The sequence below is a fragment of the Chrysochloris asiatica genome, unplaced genomic scaffold, assembly GCF_000296735.1.
Source record: "Chrysochloris asiatica unplaced genomic scaffold, ChrAsi1.0 scaffold00006, whole genome shotgun sequence".
NCBI classification, from domain to species: Eukaryota; Metazoa; Chordata; class Mammalia; order Afrosoricida; family Chrysochloridae; genus Chrysochloris; species Chrysochloris asiatica.
This window is the reverse complement of record NW_006408524.1, coordinates 7,936,003-7,952,041: the sequence shown is the minus strand read 5'-3', so window position 1 is coordinate 7,952,041 and position 16,039 is coordinate 7,936,003. Positions and strand designations below refer to the sequence as shown.

General features: G+C 38.0%; 1 protein-coding gene across 1 annotated transcript in view; it reads left to right on the top strand.

Annotated features, from left to right (window-relative positions):
* Window positions 1-16,039, top strand: part of LOC102820687 (succinate--hydroxymethylglutarate CoA-transferase-like) — a 1,213,992-nt gene that overhangs the window by 546,686 nt on the left and 651,267 nt on the right. The window contains 1 exon segment of the mRNA XM_006832262.1: window positions 2,853-2,955. Within this exon segment, the coding sequence (XP_006832325.1) occupies window positions 2,853-2,955 (103 nt within the window).

Sequence of the window (16,039 nt, the reverse complement as noted above, 5' to 3'; positions counted from 1 at the left end):
GATTTAGTGGAGTCTTTATGTGGCACTGTGGTTAATGGGTTGGCCTACAAGGACTACATCCTCAGAAACCCTATACAGGGTCGCTATGGGTCAGAACTGACTCGACAGCACTTAACAACAACAACAATTGATTTAGTAAATGAAGTCTGAATTGTTTATGAAGCTCCAAATAACTTCCCAGCAGAGACTGTTGCTTTGAGGCTCCCTAAACTGGATCTAGGACCCCTTCTTGTCTAGTCTTTAGGATTCTATTGCCTTGATTTAGATCAGCTCTTTCCATTCTTTTTAGCAGAATTTTTGTGGTTACTAAAAACATGCACTTAGAGCTTTTTTTTTTTGCATAGATAAAGGATTCCACATCAGATTTAGATCAAGAGAGAGATTTTCAGAAGAAAATGATGGCTATGTCCTTGGGGAGCGGTAGAATGCAGCGATGTTCCGTCTCTGGCTGATGGAGTGATGGCATTGATGAACACTTTCCACACCCACACCCACGCAAATACACAAACACTGGTCACCACTGCAGCTCCAGACACGGCTTCTCCCCCTTTCTCCCCGCCCACTTCCCAGTCTCATTTCCAAAGTTCATCCATTGTTTTCCATAACATGAAATAAATCCCTCTCTTTTGCCCTGTGGTGAAAGGCTTATATAAATACTAAAACTTCCGCTATTCCCCCGAGTTTTCTGTTGGACTTGTTTGGATGTTGACATTCATTTTCTGTGCAGATCTTTCAGGTCATTTGGGTGAGTCCAGTGGTGATAAACTCACTTGTCTTGAAAATGTATCAAAGTAACCATTATAACACTCCATTTTTTGAAAACTTAAATAAATTACAGCATGGTTGAAAAGACTCCAGGTTCAAAGTTTCTCTTTTTATTCTTTCGTCATATATCCTGCTAGTAATCTACACCTCTGTATAGTTTAGGAAGGCTTGGCCAGGAGATGGCTTTAACAGTCATTGAAAAGAATGTGAAGAATTGACTAGAAGCAAGACCTTTAGATTTGCATCATAATGTTTCCATGAAGAAAATTTCCCCCAAATTTAGAAGTGAAATATTTTATTGTTTAGGAAGTGGGGATAGTTAGTATTATTGGGCTGTAATAAAAGTGTGTTATTGAAAAGTCTTTACCATTATGTTGGAGAAAATGGAAAGTATTATAAAGACTTTTCAATAACACACTTTTATTACAGCCCAAAAACAACACAGCCTGGTATCTAGGCTATAGAATGAATCTATGAATGAATGAATGAATGAATGAATGAATGATGAATGAATGAATGAATGATGAATGAATGATAGGGGAATTGGGTTAATTACATTTCTAGTGATAGGATTAAACAATTTTATCAGATCCTTATGTAAAAGTTGTATGTGATTGAATATCATTATATAATAGTTTATCTTTAGAGTACATTAATCCAAACCTCTTCCTTTCATCCCTTTAATTCAGTTTTATCCATTAGTAATCTGAGAAACATACTCAAAGTAATAATAATGTTTTTTCTTTTTTTGTGTGAAAACTATGAAGAACATTTCTATAATTTAATTTCCTGTATATGTGCATTCTATTCTACCAGTCCTTCCATATTAGTGAAGTATTTTGCCTGCTAATCTATTTTTCAAATATCTTTGGTTACTCAAGATGATTAGTTAACTAAAGTGTTTACTGCTAATAACTGAAAATCCTCCACATGTTAGAAACTATTACTATCATCTTGGAGATGCAAGATCTTGCTTAAGAGATAAGAAATAGAAAATCTTACTAATTAATTAACTCCCTTTTTCTTAGGTTTAATAGAAAGAAAAAAGAAATTAATTTTTAAGTCAATAAAGTCCAATTTTCAATGATAATCCCTAATTTTGTGGGTCCTGGTATGGCGTTATAGGATAAGCACTGAACTGTTAATCACATGGTCGGCAGTTCAAGCCTATCCACCACTCCTTGAAAACCCTGTACAGGATCGTTATGAATTGGAGCCAACTCAAAGGCACTTAACAAAAACAACAAATAAATAAATACACAAACGAAACCATCTCCACAACTGATTAAAACAAAGCTTAAGAACTTGGATGAATTTGAATTTTGTTGGCTAAACTGAGATTGCCATGATTGTATGTCTTGAATTGTGATTAGTAATCACAGTAAAATTAAATAAGTAGTTCTGTTTATTTTTACGCCCATGTTTATGCTTCAATTTCAATGAACTTTAAATATAATGGAGGTAAAAGACATAGCTTTCTTTTAAAACAGCTACATTAGTTTGTATACTTTAAAAAAATTTTTGAGGAATAATTTAGTGTATCAGAATCTACAATAACCTGATATATTGTATTTAATACACGTTTTGCACGGTGGCTGGCATATCATGGTCAAAATTACGACGTTCTTCTTATTATATTTGCAAAGTACTCAACCCTGACTTTGAAATTCAGTGACATTTCCCACAGTTTCTCTTCTTCAGGGCATTAACTGTAAAACAGTACAAGGTGGCTTCAAAAGAGTTCATGGAAAAATGGAACTGAAAGATAATGGACTTTTTCCATGAACATTTTGAAGCTCCCTCTTATATAAGGATAAAAATAGAAGGAATTGCTTCTCTAATGGTGAATTGATTTGAAAGAACCAGACCTAGTAGCTCCTCTTCTTAGTATAAAATACTCCATTGCTGTTGAGTTGATTCTGACTCATAGCAATCTTGTAGGACAGAGTAGAACTGCTCTTTAGGGTTTCTACTGCTATAAATCTTATGCAAACAGGCTGCTGTATATTTCTCTCATGGAGTAACTGGTGGGTTCAAACCTCCAACTTTTTGGTTAGCAACCAAGCTTTGAATTTGTTTGTTTGTAGGTTTGCAGAAGAAATGACCAGCAAGTGGTTGAATCTCTTTGAAGGCAGTGGGATCCCATATGGCCCAATCAACAACATGAAGAGTGTGTTTGCAGAACCCCAGGTTTGGTTTTTTGATGCTTTTGGTACATGATGGTTAACAATATAGGAATTTGCATCTCTTTTCTGTCCAGATTGATTTATATAAATGCACATTAGCCATTGGTTTTAAGCTTAAGTCAAGTAACATGATTGTAACTTACGTAAAAGCTGTTTATGAGCCTGAAATAACAAATCAGAATTTAGAACTGGCTGTCTATATTATATAACCTTTCATCTTCTACCACTACAGGAACTGTCAGAGGGTAGGGCATTTGTGTTTTTGAAAAAATGAAAGATTGGGGTCAGGTGTTCTTTGTAGAAATACCTTATAAGAAACTTCACAGTTATAGTCAACATCTGATCACATGGCTGTGTTAAAATATAGAAAACAATTTGTAGTTAATTTTGCAGATAAAGAGGTTTTTCTATGATTTGATTAGTTATGCACCATCTGTGAAAAATAAAGTACATCTAAATAGAGATTCATGCTATTCATTGCTTAACAGATTCCTCCTTGGGGCCCAGGAAGACGGGCCACCTGAAAAATATTCCTTGTAGAATGTTCAAATGATTCTTTTGGAGAATGCCAAAATGATGTTTTGATTTTACTACTTCAGTTAAGATCACTATAAGCAATTTGCCATTTCTCAGTTTTATGTATTAAACTTATTAGACCTATAAGATTGAGGGACTCAATTTTTATGTGAAGGTTTCTCGAAGATTATTCATGCATCTTGTTAGTTTTCAACATTTCAAAATTATTGTTATTGTTTTGGATTAGTTTCATTTTTCTCTGAAATGAATTATTGAAAATGCAATGTACCGCTTTGAGGGAGAGGAACTGTGGAAAACTGATCTCTTTAATTTTGGTGATTTTATTTTTCATGAGTATCTGTTTAAAAAGAGAATTGAAATGTTTCCAATATTTCGTCGAGGAAAAAAAAGTAAAGTTAGCAGTTTGTGTGTGTGTGTTACTTTCATCCAAGATGCTGAGTAGGACAAGGCTTTGTCCATAAGACACCAATGGTCAATAAATAATTTGCAGGAATGGGGACCACTTGATGTGGGTTGAGCCACAATGTCAATGGTTTGAGACCTGATGATTCCTCGTGATGAAGTAGCCATGTACATTTTAAGCATACACTGATTGCAGACCCAGGCCAATTCTCTCACTTCATAACTTTGAGGCCAAGCTTTGGTTTCAAGGTGTTCTAGAGGAATGGTTGGATTTTATTATTACTTTCCTCTCTTCAGATTTCCATACTTGAACATGCTACTGGCGTGTCTAGGACTTCCTGTCAATCTCAATGTGAGGGCACATTTCTCTGAAGATATTTCTCTGGATATATCCCATCATTTTTTCTGTGATTGTCTTTTGTTGTTGTTGTTTAAACCAGGGATAAAGGCACAGATGCAAAGTACATTATTTTACAAAGTATTTCAATGTTATGATCATATTCTAATGCTATACTGAGGAAGGATCCAAGGTTCCACACAGGACCTTAAAACTCTTTACTATAATGGCTTGCTCAGAGTGAATATAGGATAATTAGGTTTTTCATGCTCAGTTTTTCTTTTTGTTGTTGTCATTGTTATCTTACTCATAGCAACTCTGTACTGAATTTCCAAGGAACAGCTGGTAGGTTTGAACTGTCAGCTTTGTGGATAGTAGTGTTTATCCTACAGCACCACACCAAGACAGTGTCTTTTTCCTTTTAGTTCAATTAAATTAATTTAATCTTTGCATTTCATTTTCATCTCTTTCAAATCTGAGAATAGAAATTTCTATTATTGGTCTGTGTTATATTTTTAGCACTCAGCCCACTTTATCAATGGAGAGAATTGATATTAGCTGAGCCAGGGTACCGGATTTCCTTATACCCTAATAGGATGTCTCTGAAAATTGCCTTCTTACTCCCCCCAAAGTAGCTTCTAATTGTTACAGTTCTAACATCAAAAAGTAATTGAACTGTGGTAATGCTGGCAATCGAATCTCAGTCACATGAGGGAACAGGTTCACATTTACATCTAATTTTGGTCTCCGAATTTATTAGCAAAATATATGCATAAAATTTATTTGAATGTCTAGAAAGACTAGAGAGTAAAGTACTGCTATTACATTTTTAGAATTGACAAAGATGAGTGTGGCAATATTACTCTTTGTAAGAGGCTAGGATACCTTCCTTCCTCTACACTTAGAGTTGTTGTCCCTTTTAAAAAGAATTCAATAAAATGTTGAATTTTGCATGTTATATAGAATATGGAAACTTCAGAGTTGTTTTTTAAAAAAATTGGTGGACAATAGGTTATTTCAGCAACGCTTTACAATAATATCTAACAAATGACTTCTTTAAAAGATCATACATTTATCCTAAAAACCTTATATATTGTACTTACTATGGAGTCCTGGTGTGGCGCTGCATGATAATGCACTGGATCACGAGGTCAGTTTGAGCTGCAAGGTCAGCATTTCAAATCCACCAGTCGCTCCTCTAAAACCCTATATAGAGTCACTGACTTGAGCACACTTAACAGTAACAACAATGTACCAGGTGCTAGTGATTTCATACACACTTAGTGATTCATATTGTCTTTCTGAAAAGGAACTGCGTATCAACTTACATAGCAGGTACACAATTCGTATTTGTTGATGAGTGAATTAATGAATGAATGAATTGGCTAACTCTACAAAGTATTGGTTTCTTTCATAACAAAGTAGTTTCTGTACAACCATGAGTGGGGTGGCAATCTCTGTGAATAGAGCTGGAGGAAAAGCCCTTGGTAATCTCAGCAGAATTGCTACAACTAGTGGCTAAAACCATGCAGTCAAAATTCCTAGGCAGTTCATACACTTTCTAGGCCTTGGCTTTCTTAATTTTCTAGTGGTGAACTAGGACTTCATCTTCTATATTGGTTTAAATGTTAAGGGAGATAATGAATATCAAGGGCACAGGCAAAGGGACTGTCAGATGGTAGACACTCAGTACATGATAGTGGCTGTGGTTATGATGGTATGACACTATGGGATAATGCTCTGGAATGCAAAATCGATTTTTGAACCGCAAGGACAGCGGTTCAAGCTAACCAGTTGCTCCTCAGAAACCCTATACAGGGTCGCTATGAGTCGGAACTGAATCGGAGGCACTTAAAAAAAAAACAAAAACATATCTTCGTAAGCAAAGACATTCTTTTAATTACTTTTGTTTATTGGAAAGAGGCAAAGTCTTGTTGCGTAGTTCAGAGTAGCTTCAAGATGAGGTTCATTAGCTTCAAATTAAGCTCTAACGTAGTGGTTATGAATCGGGCTGCAAGCCACAAGGTCAGCAGTTCAAAACTACCAGCTGCTTCGCGGGAGAAAGATGAGGCGTTCTGCTCCCGTAAAGATTTACAGCCTCGGAAACCTTGTGCAGGGTCGCTATGAGTCGGAACTGACTCCACGGCACACAGCCACCACCATTATCTTTGTATGAAATGCATCTGCAGAATCTGTGCCAAAAAGTTCTCAACCATCCATCATTTCTGATTGTTGAAAGGCTTTTATTTTTTCTGAAAGTTTCTCATAAGCAAGATTTCCGTCTAAGATGTTCTCCCTTGTTTTCTCTCTGATGACATGCAGAGCTTTTGGCCCCAGGTACATGGAACCTGCCACTTCTGTGCAGATGTGGGAACACACCTCTGGCTCCTGTGGCGAGCTCACTGTACCAGCACATCTGCTAGCTCAACTCAAAATGGGTTTGGATGAAGTACAAGACCTGGAAAATGGCGCAGGAAGTGGGACTTAGATGAAGTGAAAGGGTTATGTCTAACCAAAAAAGAAATAGAAAAAAAAGAGCATTAGAAGTATCAAAGAACAGGAGAGAACTTTCTGTGGGCCTACTTATAAAATGGACCATTTACATCTGCGGTTTGAACTTGGTAGACAAAAAGAATAAGTTGCTTTTCAGTAGAATCTATTTCTAATTGGACTCATTTCAATCAGTCTCATATACCAAGAAAATTTGATTTTTTGATTCATTGGAAACAACAGATGATTATTTTTTCTTGGATAGATGGAAGGTTGTCTACATTTTATCCTCTGATTAAGTGCCTTTGCACAGTGAAAATGATCCTACAGACATCCATGCTAAGTCAATCAAGAATACTATGGGAGCTTTGGGTCTGTATTTATTGATAGTCTGAGAAACTTTGATCCAAAGCTCTTAAAGTGGTAGTTTTGTTGTTTTCCTCCCTCTATAACATATTGTCTATGGAAAACTCTATGTGTCACAGAGGTTTAATATAGATTATCTGCTTATCGATTTGAATTGTTGTTGTTGTTGTTGTTAAGTGCCATCGAGTCGGGTCCGACCCATAGCGACCCTGTACAGGGTTTCCGAGGGTGTAAATCTTTACGGGAGTAGAAAGCCTCATCTTTCTCCCGCGGAGCGGCTGGTAGTTTCGAACCGCTGAGCTTACGGTTCGCAGCCCGATTCGTAACCACTACGCTACCAGAGCTCCTTATCGATTTGAATAGTGCCTCATTTTTCTAAGTGCTTTCTTAAAATATGTTCTTTTAATCAGGTCAAGATTGTGCAGTACATTAAAGGAATTCTTAAAAAGTTTCAAAAACTTACTAGATGACCTCAGTATGGTCCTATTTAACATACCCTTGGGAACATGTGCATGAAATACATTGTGGTTTGGGCTTTTCCAACCCAAACAAACTTAAAAGAAAAAACAGCTTTTAGTAGAAACTATTCAAATTCCTGGGAAAACAGGTATGAATCTCACCAGAGAGAGAGTTTTAAAATATCCTTATCTACCAGGAGAATCAAAAGAGAATCATCATCTTGTTTTCAGTATTCAGTATTTAAACATACTAAAAAGTGTCTGCTTGAAGAGTCTCGTCCATCAGCATCTTTGAAAAAGTTGCTCAATTAAAAAATATGTATATGAATAACTCAGGCTTGTTATTCATTTGATGTTTTTCTTTGTCCTTGATGCCAAGACCTGTGGGTAGAGACTAGAGGGCAAAGGGTGTCACAAAAAGTGTTACTTAACAGAGTCCTCACATTTGTACCACACACGTTGAATACATCAGGTGTAAGACGTCACCCTGAAGAATCACTTCTGAGAATTATTGGGAGGAAAATATCAGAACTGAAATATTGCAGCTGGCCCTGATTTTAACTGGTGCCAAACACCTGCAGGCTCTAAAGGATACCAAAACAAAACCCCACCCTGTGGCAGCAAGCCATCCCTTAACAGCCCTTCCTTAACTTTGCATCACCATCAAAATTAGTTTAACATTTTCTACAGAAACCTTATTCTTCCTGTCCCAGAAGGCCATTACAACTCCTTTAGCAAATCTTGCGTATGGGGTAAATATGTCATAGAGACAAACACAGTGAAGTACTGAAATATTTGAAGGCTGGAAATTATCTGTTGTTTTCATCTCATTATTTGTGGAAGCCTGTGAAGTTGGAGGTTTTATTAATCTCTCAGCTACCTCATATTCTCTAAGTGATTTTGTATTAGCACATTTTGGCAAAATATTTGAGCATCTGGAAAAAAAACACTTCAATATTCATATAGTAATAGCCAGAAGCACCCTACTATACAGAGCCCTTTCTAACACACATACACAACTGATGCATTTTCAAGATTGTATTTGATTGAATTTAGTTAATATTTGTTGAAATGAAGTTTCATAGCCTCTGAAGGATTATAGAAGTCAAGCAAAATTATATCCATAGTTCTTGTCGACTGGAAGAAGTAAGAAGAGGGGGGAAAAAAGAGTACCCTGCTACAATTTGATGAACTTTACATATACTTATGGATGTAGTAGCTCAAAAAAGGGAACAAATGTTTATAGTGAGGATCACTCCCAGCTCCTTGGTACACAGGGTTGACAGGGATGGGCAATATAGACATTGGCTACCCAAAATGCGGGGGGGGGGGAGCTTTAAAGACAAGAAGTGACTGACTTACAAGCTTTCAAGAGGGAGCGTAGTTCTAGATGGGGCGGGGGAAGGTAGAATCACCAATGAATAATTTCCATTCTGTTGGGACTGCACTGGCGCAAGGAAATGGGCATAAGACTCTTGTGGTACAATAGTGAATAATTGCCATCAGGACTGACTGTAAGGGTAGGAAATATAGAGGTAGATGATTTTTGGCAAAAGTAGGAGAGTGATGAGGTCCCTGGGACCATCAAGTGAGAAGAATGGAGAGCAGGATACTACCCAGAGAGGCAGTGAAGCCAGGGATGGAGACAGAGACAATGATGTGGACAGATGGAGAGGCTGGAGACACTGAACTCAGGGAGGGAGAGGGGCTGTGTGCTGGTGACCTGTGGGGGGTGGGGTGGGCTTGTGTGGTGTACCCTTTGTTTATTTGATGATTCATGGAGGGGATTGTAATCATTGCAATGAAACAAATTATGATAGGATAATGTAAAGCTGATGTTCTCCCATGTAAACTTCACAATAAAAACTAAAAAAAAAAAAAAAAATATCCATAATTCTAATAACTTTGAGAAATACATACTTACAATGGTTCCTGCAACTGGAAAATAGCTGATAAAGGCATGAGGTAAAACAGTGTGTGTGGAAATAATTCCTAGCAAATGGAGTAGATTAAAAAAAATAAATTTTATGTGTGTCTCTCCATATACATGGCACATTTTAGATGATGCACAAAATCAGAGGAAGGGGATGATGACTTGAAAGGAAACTTTCCAATATTATTATTGTTGATACTGTTGTGGTTGTCAAGTGCTCTCAAGTCAATTCCTAGTTATAGAAACCCCGTATAGGCTTTCCAAGGAACACCCGGTGAGTTTGAACTACCGACCTTGAGGTTCAAATCAACCTTGAGGTCGAGTGCTTATCCTATGGTGCCACACCAGGACTCCTCGAATATTATTAGGTCACAGATAGTTTCACAATCATTAAAAGTAAAAGGAAGCGCAGTGGCTTTCTAAGATAAGCACTGGGCTGTGTACCACAAGGTAGGTGGTTTAAGCCCATCAGCTTCCCTGTGGGAAAAAGATGAGGCTTTCTGCTCCCATAAAGATTTATAGCCTCAGAACCCTATGCAGAGTTGCTATGAGTCTGAACTAACTCCAAGATACTTAACAATAACAAATGGTAAAAACTGACACCCCCCACTATCTTCCTATTGTATGATGTTGTTGTTGTTAAGTACTGTGGAGTCGGTTCCGACTCATAGAGATCCCGTACAGGGTTTCCGAGACTGCAAATCTTTACGGGAGCAGAAAGCTTCATCTTTCTCCCGTGGAACAGCCGGTGGTTTCGAACTGCCGATCTTGAGGTTGGCAGCCTGATTCGTAACCACTATGCTACCAGAGCTCCTTACTTAAGTATAATTTTTTTCTATTATTTTTAAAAAATAATGTATTTTAGACTTGTTGCTGTTGTTGTTAAGTACCATTGAGTCGATTCTAACCCAATGCAACCCTGTATAGGGTTTCCAAGGAGTAGCTGGGAGTTTGAACCACCAATCTTGCAGTTCAAACTAATCTTGTGGTTGAGTGATTATCCTACAGTGCCACAAATTAAATAAAAAATCAGAGTTTAAAGTTTCAATTTTTTATACTGAATTTTTTAAGGCAATAATAGCTAATTTTATTTTGGTGAATTAAGAAGAATCTTAATGCAAAAATCACCCTTGTATGTTATTATTTAAGAGTAAACCTGTTGAAATGAAGAATAAAAATTAAGTATAAATTACTGACATTTTATATTCAGTTTTCTATATACCTAAGAAATTTGGATGTGTTTTGAATAGATCACATTTCTTTGAACTATTACACTTAAACATCTGTATTAGCTATTCAGTTTGATTGTCTTGGACATTACCTGATTCATATTCGTTTAAGTAAAACTATACAATTGATATAGTTTTATTTAAATAAATATGAATATAAAAGGTTAAAACCATATACTTTATGAAGTACAGGTATGGTGCTGTAGGATAAGCTAACTGCAAGGGGGGGTGGTTCAAACCCACAAGTTGCTCTTCAGAAACCTTATATAGGGTTGCTATGAGTTGAAACCCACTCAACTGCACTTAACAACAAACCACAACAACATATAATTTATAGGAGCCCTGGTGGTGCATTGGATTAAGTGCTGGACTGCTAACCAAAATGTTTTTATTCAAACTCATCAGCCACTTTGCTGGAGATAGACGAGGCAGCTTGCTTCTCTATCAACTTACAGCTTCAGAAAACCACTGGGAGCAATTGAACTCTGACCTGCATGGCTGTTATGAGTCAGAATTGACTTGACTGCAGTGGGTTTTATTGGTTTATACCAATTAGATTATAGTAGCAAAGAAGACAAAAAGCTCCCTCCAATTTAGAGTTTTTCATGAGATCAAAAGTATGGTTCAGGACAAATGATTACCTGATTCACTCATTCACTCACTCATTCGTTTCGCAAATTGTAATGGATTGTTTTTTATACATATGATCTTTTTTTGGTATTTGGCAAGGGGAGAGGATTATCTGAGGCAGTGAATAAAGAGGACAAAGACAGAAGCTATCAAACATCAAGGAAGTCACACAGTCTAGTTCAAGCTGAACGTGTTCAGTGCCACAGAAGAGTCATACATACTCTGGGTATTTATAGCGGAAGAAATCATAGACATCTAGCATTGTGAGATTCTCCTATGCAATGAAGAAACAAAAGTTTTATGTCTGACAAAGAGTTGCAGAATGACTTAATGAAAGTATATTAACCACTGCATTCCTGTATTTCCCATTTTCATTTGCCCCTCTTTCTTATCCCTTCCTGATTCTGACCTTTATTCTTGGGCAAATACTATCCTTTTGATCTTGAATGATTTCTTGTTCTAAGGAACATGTACCTGCCTGGGGTCATCTTTCACCTTTTGGCTGAAAGTTGAGCCACAAGGATTACTTAGGTTCCAGACTTGAAGGGTGTATAAGGTTCGTAGTATATGGGGTTCCACCAGCCCTATCTCATCAGTAAGTTTAACTTTTTTATTTATTTATTTAGAGTTTGGTTCCACATTTCTTTCACTTTATATAGGGTCTCCTTTTGTGATTGCACTAAAAGCTGCTATCAGTGATAGCTGGGCACCATCTAGTTCTTCTGGTCTCAAGACAGTGGAGTGTGAGGTTCACATGGCACATTAGTCCTGTGGACGAATAGTTCTACTGCATCTTTGATTTTTTTCCGTCTTCTGTGCTCTGGATGGGAAAAGACCAATAGCTGCACTCTATCTATCTATCTATCTATCTATCTATCTATCTATCTATCTATCTATATTGTTGTTCTTAAGTCTCATGGAGTCTGTTGAAACTCATAGCAACCCTGCATAGTGTTTGTGAGGAGCGACTGCTGTGTTTGAACCACCAATATTGCAGTTCAAACCAACCTTGTATATATGTATATAATATATTTGACAGAGGGTAGCTCTACAAATGTGCCTATATATGCTGCAAATATATTCATGAATATAATAGAGCATACCAAGGACGTGGTGGTGGTGCTGGTGGTGGTGGTGTGTTATGGAGTCAATTCCAACTCATAGAGACCCTGTACAGGGTTTCTGAGGCTGTAGATCTTTATGGGAGCAGAAAGCCTCATCTTTCTCTTGCAGAACAGCTGGTAGTTTTGAACTGCTGACCTTGCGGTTCGCAGCCTAATTTGTAACCACTATGCTACCAGAGCTCCTTACCAAGGACATAGTACTGAATATTTCTTAGCCATAACCAAACCTTGAGGGAATCAATCACTGAGTATAAGGGCTCAGGACCATAGTCTGGGGGGGCACCAATACCAACTGCCATAACATAGTCCACAAAGACTGTGTTCTACATCCTACTTTGGTGAGTAGTGACTGGGCTCTTAAAAAGCTTGTAGTACAACCAGAATGCTTCCTGGAAGCCAGGATGGCCAGACTTTGACTCTCATACTTTGGACATATTGTCAAGAGTGACCAGTCACTGGAGAAGGATATCATGTTTGGTAAAATGGAGGGTCCGGGAAGAAGAGGAAGACCCCAATGAGTTGGACTGGCACAGTGGCAGCAGCAATGGGCTCAGATGTAGCAACTATTGTGAGGTTGGTGCAGGACTGGGCAGTGTTTTGTTCATAGGGTCACTATGAGTCAGTATTGACTTGGTTGTACCTAGCAACAACAACTAAAAGAATCTGAACCAACTCAATGACTCTTAACAACAACATATCTATGCTGATTTTCCAGTGTTATTTTTGTGAGTCTTAATGTTAAATTGTTTTCTGCCATTTTTGTTCTCTGTCCAAAATCACCATTAGTATTTCTTGTAAGGTGGTCTGTTTTTGAGAAACTCCCTATGTATCTGGAATTGTCCTAATTTCATCATTGTATTTGAGGGACAATTCGTGGTTGGTTATTTGCCCCAAGATTTTATATGTGTCATCCTATTGCCTTTTTGTCTCCATAGTTACTGCCAAAAAATTGTTTCTCCTTTGTAGGTGACTTTTGTCCTCTGCTGCTTTCGGTATGCTAGTTTGGGAAATCCATTTGGAAAGTTTGACTATGATACGCTTTTGTAACTTTCATTGAGGTCTATTGTATTTGGATTTCATTGAACTTATTTAATGCATGTCTTCTCTATTTTCATGATATTGTTGTTGTTAAGTGCTACCAAGTTGGTTCTGACTCATAGCAACATTGTATAGGGTTCCAAGAGTAGCTGGTGGGTTTGAACTGTCTACCTTGCAGTTAGCACAGTTAGCAGTCCTGTGCTTATCCTGCAGTGCTACACCAGGGCTCATGGTATTAAAGAAATTTTTAACAATGTTCTTGTTGTTGTTGTTGTTAAGTGCTGTCGAGTCGGTTCCGACCCATAGCGACCCTGTACAGGGTTTCCGAGGCTGTAAATCTTTACGGGAGTAGAAAGCCTCATCTTTCTCCCGCGGAGCAGCTGGTAGTTTCGAACCGCTGACCTTAAGGTTCGCAGCCCGATTCGTAACCACTACGCTACCAGAGCTCCTGTCCTTTTTTTTTCTTCCCTCTTTCTCTATTTGGAAAGTCTATAAATTTTTATTCTTGCTTGTGTCCCACATAGTTCTTAGACTTTCTTCATTAAAAAAAAAAAAAAAAAATGTTCTTTTTATTGCTTGTTCCTCTAATGGTTTATATATATTAAGAGATTTATCCTCAATTTCACTAATTCTGTTTTTCATTTATTCAAGTAATCCCTTGAGGAAAAATTAAGAATATTGGGAGAAATTAGAAAGTACAAATGGGGGACAGGTGGGCATAGACACAGAAGTAAAAAAAAAAGGAAAGGAAAGAAGAAAACAAAAGCAGTCCATTATCTGTACAAACCCCAGCCTCCAATCACAGCTGCAGCCAGAATGCAGTGCTCACTTGGTAGGACTGTGCACTGCCAATGTGGAGGGTCCTTGCAAGTGATACTGAACTTAGAGTAGACTGGGGGCAGACCCCTACTCCACAGTATCAAACAGTAAGTGTGGGATGGTAGTGGTGGTAGGAGATGGAGAGGAAGAAATGAAATGAAAAAAAAAAAAAAATCAGGGCATGGGAAGAACTAAGAAGAAAGGCCCAAGAAAAAGAAAAGAAGAGAGAAATTAACATTAGAGCATTGGTACATGAGCTAGCTGCAGCCAACACAAGGAGGATGTGGGTGAGTGCTGCTGACTGTGGAAGCAAGGGGTGACGGACATCTGACTTATGGGAACAGAAACAAAAATTAATCAAAAGGGTAGGAAGGAAGAAATAATGAAAAGAAAAAAGAGGAACAAAAAGAGGAGGGAAGAACTGAGAATGACTAAAGAGTGGAGAAACATAAATAAAGCACAGTCTTGGCAAATGTACTCGTCTTCAAGCATGGCTGTGAGAGGCTCACAGTGCTTGTTTCTCACCGCCATGCACCATTGGTGGAGGAGATGTGTGCCTGGGTGCTGCGAATCCCAAAAGGGGCAGGAAGCTGAGCTTCCACTCTGCAGGAGTGGTGAGTATGGGAAGAAAGAAAAAGAAAAGAAAAGCAAAAAGTGAGGAAGAGGAAATATTTAAGAATAAAACTAAAGATATTTGAAAATTAAAAAAAGCAACATAGCACTGGCAATGGGGAGGAGGGTCACTGACCACCATGTGGGCGGTGGTGAGGGGACTGCCCTTGTGATCTCTGTCAGGTAGTGTAAGGTAAAGGGAAGGTCATACCCTCTGGCTGCTGATCACTGATGTGGGTGTGGGTGCGATCCTGGGCAAGTTGAGTGGGCTGTTTGGTTCCTGCTCCCATTGGAAAGCTGCTTGCAATAATTCAAAATGGCCATATTGTGCTAGTTGGCAGCTTACTACTCCATATGACTCCTTGTTATCTGTTTTCCTTCAGTCTCTTCCTCAATATTGGATCTTCCCTATCATTTTCTTCCAAGTTCTGACTTCCAAAATTGTAATCCGTATCAATTTCACTTGGTTTCTTGAGTCTTTGTTGTAGAAACGCTAGATAGTATAACTGCCTAAACTGCCATATTGAATCCTCTTTCGATCTTTTAAAGTCTTGTATTGATTATACAATAGAAATGTATTATATTGTCTGTTTCTTGTTTTACAGTCACTTAAATTAGTGTTGCTTTCTATATACATTTATACTTTATAGCTGAGAGAAAAATTATTTCTATAATGTTGTTATTGTTAAGTGTCATTGAGTCAGTTCTGACTGATATTGACCCTGTGTAGGCTTTCCAAGGAGTGACTGGTAGGTTTGTACCACTGACTTTGCAGTTCAAACCAACCTTGTTGTCTGTGCCACACTGTTGTTGTTGTCAGGTACCATCGAGTTTGAACCGACTCATAGTGACCCCATGCACAGCAGAATGAAACAATGTCTGATCCTGGGCCAACCTCACTACTGCTGCCACTCTTGACACCATCAATGATGCCACCTGGCTGATCCATTTGGTTGGGGGTCTTCCTCTCTTTCTCTGACCCTCCATCTTACCCAGCATGACATCCTTCTCTAGTGACTGTTCCCTCCTGATAATATGTCCAAAGTATGAGAGACGAAGTTTAGCCATCTTGGCCTCCAAGGAGCACTCTGGCTGTACTTCTTCCAAAAAAGA